At 44.6% G+C, this 6,549-nt stretch overlaps 1 protein-coding gene across 1 annotated transcript; it reads right to left on the reverse strand.

Annotated features, from left to right (window-relative positions):
* Positions 1–941: 941 nt before the first annotated feature.
* LOC123057845 (protein transport protein SEC24) lies at positions 942–6,338 on the reverse strand. Its single transcript, XM_044480726.1, has 14 exons — positions 5,891–6,338; positions 5,714–5,785; positions 5,381–5,434; positions 5,101–5,276; positions 4,829–5,015; positions 4,534–4,679; positions 4,194–4,348; positions 3,990–4,071; positions 3,644–3,759; positions 2,978–3,073; positions 2,598–2,715; positions 2,016–2,281; positions 1,586–1,800; positions 942–1,495 (listed from the first exon to the last, which is right to left on the reverse strand). The coding sequence occupies exons 1-14, from the start codon at positions 6,216–6,218 to the stop codon at positions 1,269–1,271; spliced, it is 2,238 nt and encodes a 745-aa protein (XP_044336661.1). The 5' UTR covers positions 6,219–6,338; the 3' UTR covers positions 942–1,268.
* Positions 6,339–6,549: the final 211 nt, after the last annotated feature.

Here is a 6,549-nt window from a genome sequence, read left to right on the forward strand (position 1 = left end):
CTCAGGCATAGCGCGGAAGGATCGCCTGTTGATCAACGCGCAGCACGGCACGGCAGACTTCGCTGAGAAACGGGGGAGATAATGGCAGGATCACCGGAGGAGGAAAGAACAGCCCCGGAGGCCAGCAGGAGGAGTAACGCCGGCAGCAGCAGCAGCAGTAGCAGTAGCTCCAGCAGCAGCAGCAGCGACGATGACAGGAGAGCACACCGCAGGAACCGTCGGCGGGCTGGACGGAAGGGCCCCTCCTCAAGAGCCCGCTGCCGTCGACGGCGCCGCCGGCGGCGGCGTGAACGCGCGAGAACAGCAATGTGACCACAAGGTTCGCGTCAGGCTTGCACAAATAACGTCAACATTGCATTTCTCATCAAAATATAGAAGAAGAAAAAATGCAGTTTGCATTCTGAAGATTGAAATGGCATTCGTTTCTGAAAGGTGGACATCAGGAGGAGCGATCTCGTGTTGACGCTGGTGGTTGCAGGAGGGGTTGCGGTCGCCGTTGCAGCAGCTTTCCTCGCCAACAAAAGGCGTTGATGATCACAGGGAAAGCTCCCCTGTTTTCGCCGGGCCTTTGAAATGACCCATCTGTATTTTTCTTTGGTACTGTTTAATAATAATAGCGTATCAAAAAGGAATAAAAGGCAAGATTTCTTGCGGCGTCAAGAATCAATTGCAAAGCTGCCCAGCTCTACCATCGTCTCAAGAATCTATGTTGTGAAGAATCCATTTCCCTGGCATGTGCCCGGATCAGAATCTCCCAAAAAATTGCATTCACTCGCACTGCTACATACTCCCTTCGTCCCACAATATAAGATCATTATCTTGAAAAACGATCTTAGATTGTGAGATCGGTTTTCAAGCTATATTAGCTTGAAAAACAATCTTATATTGTGGGACGGAGGGAGTAGATGAGATCCAATTCTGGGCCAAGCCCCAGCGGTGTATTGTATTACTATGAAACTCATGTGCTATCCTTTTCATGAGTATCTTTGCTACTATCAGGATAAGGTGAAAAGTAACGGATGTCAGATGTACAGTACATAGAAGAATAGAAGGTTTTTCTCTGACAGACCACCCTACAACATTGAGCTATTGTCACAAGCAGCTACTTGTAATATTCAAATACACCTTCGCCCTTTATTACTCCATTGACTATATCTCTATCAATTTTAGACGAGTAAAGTTAAATAGTCTACGCCATAATGTTAAAGAAAGAGCTGTCGACACAATCTACACCATCTTCGGAACCACAAGCCCATAGCGGTCAGGACCTAGCTGCCACTTTCTTCCTTGAGGATCTCTGCTACCTCATTCCTGATACCCTCGCGGAATGATATAAAACCATTACCACTAGTATACCCGGAACCATCAACATCTTGCTCTTCAATTAGATAGTTCTCAAACAACGATGAATCGTCCTGTCCCCCACGAACAATTGCAAGCTTAGGTGTGATACACCTGTCCTGCTTCAACGCATTAATCGTTGTTCTCAAAAGACCTGCACGATATTTTTAGTTGTCAACAAAATAAGCGCTGAGACAGGCAAAAAAGAAACATGCCCAACGTATTGTAAAAAGGTGATACTTACAGTCATGGGGTGGAGGAAAAGGAAGCGAAGGATCAGCAGTCGATGAATAGTAAACAACAAGGTTGGTAAACGCATCCAGAAGAAATATCGGGCTCTCACTCATCGTCAGAGCAGCACGGCTCAGAGTGTGCCGTGGGAATGCTTGCTTATTAGGTGAGGAGTACGAAATTAAAAGTGGATATATAGCTTTGGCTAGAGAAGATGGCTCCAGTGAGCTGCAAGAATAGTTCAGAGGGGACTTACAAACTTGCAAGTGAGAAAATTAATTCGCATTGATTCACAAAAATGCATGAGATATCACTCCAGCAGCAACAAAGTATAAAATTTTGTTGCCATATCAGTTACAGCAGCAGAAACAAGTTTTTGGACATTCTCCGAGACATACAGGCACCAGACTTTGTGAACCGTACAAAACGAAAAAATTACATACCTGAAAAGGCATTGAAGATATATCCTGTAATCTGGGTGGATGCCTTCTTCATGCAAGCGAAGAAGAGGGCTCCTCAACATTCCAAACACAAACTGGGGTATCATTTGCAGATGGGGGCATTGTGAGAAGTCTATATCAATGTGCGATTCTGGTGTTCGTGGATCAGATCTCAACGCATCATTATACCGAGTTATAAGGATAGCCAGCCAATCATGCACCGAATTTCTGCCTTCTCTAACCCCATTTTCCAGTGAAACTAGAATAACCTGATGGCAGCGTTTCAGAGGAGAATCAAGTTAGGATGACAAAAATAGTATCCATGTGCACCTCTTAAAAGCAATAACTTCCTAGGGTGTGCATTAACAAAAAGGCAGAACATCTTTCCTACCAAAAAAAGGATCGGCTAGAAGAATCTTCGCTAGTCGAAATCCACACAGAATTAACCCAGTGGCCAAACCATTTCTAATGTTAACGGTATATCTTACAACTAATCGCCTCCTACATTTATCTGCCAACAATCTTTCATATCTCAAGCTGCTGAATATCTACATGTGCATGATTAAACGAACTAAACATGAATACCTTATGAACAAGGATATGTAGGACAGCCTCTTGATCGACACTGTCATATATTTCATTGATATTATTAGCCGGCCGATACTGCAATGTCCTTATTCTCAACCGTCTCTTGAGACAAAACCTGTAGCCGCGGAGATGTAGCATTACAAACAACAAAAGTAAGTTTTTGAACAGTACATGTTTCAGTTGGCTACATGCACACTAGCAAACAAAAAAAAGATGGAATGAAGAGATTATAACATGAATAACAAATGCAAGCACAAGCAATAGCTGACATAAACCAAAAATATTAACATCACAGGAGGTCAGGCATCCAAAAGCTAGTTAACGCTTGAAAACTAAAAAGGATGTCTGGGAAATTAAATAGTTCAGGTATCTCGTACCTTGGATATGATTGTGGGCCATTCCCTGATGCCACCTCCACAGGCTCAATTACACTGTACTGAAAAGCGATCTGTACAACAGCAGGTTCTGTGTGCCTGTAAATATCGAAAATCACATTAACTGATTCTGGTGAGAAGTGTCAGACGTGCACAATAAATGAATAGGATCCACCAAAAAATAAGTTTCTTCAGAGCAAAAATAATTATGCTTTTACAGCACAAAAGCCACAAAAGCTCTCTTAGATACTCTATATATGATCATGTAATGGAAATGATTTGCCCATAGAATGTTGAGTTACCCATCCATGTACATTATAATCGGCAACCTACTACATTTCATATGGCTGTCATGAGATAAGGGTTTGAGCAGTTAGACAAGACTTTGCTTTGCACTTACTCTGTTTGTGTCCACCTTGATTACTAGAAAGAAAAAAACTGCAAGCAAAAGGATTTAATTGTGGGAATTTCTCTAACACAGAACAGCAGAAACTACGCTGAATAAATCTAATTTACGTATATCATATCATATCAGAACTTTTTCACCCATAGCATTAGGCATATCAGATAGTATCTTATATCTGCACACCACATACGCTTGGCATGGATTCCAATTCAACACATTCATTATCAACATGAATTGATACACAGAATGGTGAAGATAAGTACCTGGAGAAGCCATCAGCATGGGTAAAGTCAAAGTCATAGGCATATGTAGCAAAAGAATCACAGCAGATAATATGTTGCACATTTTCATATTGAGGATCAGGGAAGAAATGGCCATACTGCAAAAAGATGGATACATTAAAAATTAAACAGTACAATATAGTTAAGGGTCAAATCCTTATCTGTCAGTGCAAAGTTTTGTAACCGTTATGCCACTCATTGCATCAATGACATGTGGGTCCAGACCTAACAGGTGAGTGGCACCCAAGGTGGGCTACAACACTTTGCAGTGACACACATGGGATTTAATCCTACAGATAATGTGAACACAGGTAGCTTGAATGCTTACAGAGTGGCCAGGCTCAAAATCTGGTGATGTTCTCAGCCTGAGAACACAACCAAATGCATAGGGTCGACTCAACAGACGATATCTGTTCAGAAGAAAAGGCAAGGCAATGAGGAAAAGACCATTCACATCTTATCAAGTTATCAGGAACCTAGGCAGTGGAATTTCAAAAATAAAATACAGAAGACATCATAATATCAAACTCACATGTCCTGGGGAAGTGTTGAATCATCCGCGTTTGCATAGAGAAATAACGAGCCACCACTTTCGATACTTAAAAACTTCAACGAAGCCAAATCGGTGTATTCATCAGTTACAGCAAATATGTCTACACATACTCCTGCTTGAACAGCAACAGCTGCCTGTTTCAAAATTTCACTGAGGTCACTAAATGATGGACACGGTCAAGCAAATGTACTCCCTCCGATCCATATTACTTGTCGCTGCTTTAGTACAACTTTATATATTAAACTTGTACTGAAGCAGCGACAAGTAATATGGATCGGAGGGAGTAACTTTTTTCTCTACAAAATCAAAAGAAGCTTACTAGATCTCTATAGAAAGGTATCTGCTCAGGGAGCAACGCGAGGTCAGCATCTTCCCCTTTGCTAGCATATTGCTCACCATATCTCCTAGTATCTAGTTGACCATCTCCATAATCAGGAGCACCAGACAGAAAAGCAAATACCCTAGCTGTTCTTGAATTAAGAAGAAACAGTTGGTAGTTAGGCATAAAAACAGCAAGTACAAAACTCTTTGCAAAATACAAATATCTTTACAAACATAATTGCCTACTGACAAGAAGCATTTTTAAAATTGTTCAAATGGATGTGTTAACTCACCCAAAGCAAAAGTAGAACCATACTCTGAACTCAAGTAGTCAATTAGAGAAGACATGGCTGTTCCAAAACCCCGCCCGCCAAGCAAGACCGTATCTGCTTCCTGCCCAGAAGCAGCGCCTCTCTCCCATGAAGATGTAGGCCGCAGTGTGTCCAGGGCAGCGGCAATTCGGTCCTTGCATGTATCAACCTGCTCATAGGTTAACTTACAGTTAAGTGATATCCAGAGACTGACTAAACCAACCTGTAACACTTCATATAGTTATGTAACATACAGGGGCCAAAAAGGAAAGCAGGGGCATGGCATCTTCAAGGGCGACAGCTAGTCCACCTTCTTCTGAGTCTGGAGGGATGAAAACATTTTTCACGACAGGGACTGGACCTTGTACATCATACAACCCAATCTTGTGGCTGAATGTCATAAGCCCAAACAGGGAGCCTGGAATCAGAGCTGTTGCACAGATAAAACCCAATTGAGAAAAAGGGGAAACTTGACTCACTAACAACACAACATTGTTTGAGCAACCAAAAAATCAGCAAATTACACATGTTAACCTTCTAGCGCTGCCAGAAGCGCACTCTTGATGAGTTCCAGGAACTCTTCAGAACCTGAAAACATTGAAACAGGGCAATAATCAATTCTTATGATAATCATATAAAGCATAGCACAACCATGACAGACTATTTGAGGATCCAACTGAAATTTGATCGCTGCACATGAAGACTAGTAAAGGCAAATTTGATCCAACTGAAATTGAGCTATACGCGTTCACTCTAATTATTCTTGTTTTATGCCTCTCTTCTAGGTGGCTTACTTGGGTAAAAATTAACTTCCAGCAATACAGAATTTCAAGATGGCGAGGCATTAAGCAGCATAATTTGACTTACAAGCGAGATCCACCGCCGCCACATAGACAGGCCGCGCCTTCACACCATCACCTGCACCATCCGCCTCATCCACTGCACAAACACAATTCAAGGCCATGAGAAACCAACTCAAAATCACAAAGCTCCAGAAGGCACAGTCGCTCGCGCGCACACAGAAAGGGAGGCAGGCGCAATCACCTGGCATCTCGAAGTCGATGAAGGAGGCGTTGAGCTCGGGGCAAGCTTCTGGGCGCTGGAAGCGGTGGAGGGCGTCGTCGTCGAAGCCGTTGAGGGTGCCGCAGAGCGCGCAGGCCCAGCCCCAGCGCTCCACGTCGCAGTAGGTGTTGAAGTAGGCCCAGCAGCGCTCGCAGCGCGGGAGGCGGTCGCCGCGGCCGGCGGTGGCGGGCGGCTGGCCGGTCTCGTCGTCGGCGGCGAAGGGCGTCACGGAGATGCCCCACTGGATGCCGCACTCGTCCAGCGCCCCCTGCGTCACGGGGAAGCGGGAGACCGTCGCGCGCACCGCCATGGCGACGGGGGCGCGGGCTCCGGCCGGGATCGGCGAGGTGGGGCGGAAGGGGCGAGGGGGCGCGACTCGCGGCCGCCACGATCTGACACACTGGCCCTGAGACTCGGGCTGACGCCCGCACGCGGTGATCGACGCATTTTTGCGTTTCGCAAGGGATACAGGCTTATCTGAGCCGCACGTTGATGATCTCACGGTCGTGCTGGGTTTAAAATACGTCACCAGGCCTAGTTTCGGACGGCAGTCGTTTACAAAATGGAAAGCAGTATACACTGGAGAAGTATTTGACGGATCTAGGTTTTCTTCGTTTGTGCACTCCTAGACTCACTTGTTT

Source organism: Triticum aestivum, chromosome 1A, assembly GCF_018294505.1.
Source record: "Triticum aestivum cultivar Chinese Spring chromosome 1A, IWGSC CS RefSeq v2.1, whole genome shotgun sequence".
Taxonomy (NCBI): Eukaryota; Viridiplantae; Streptophyta; class Magnoliopsida; order Poales; family Poaceae; genus Triticum; species Triticum aestivum.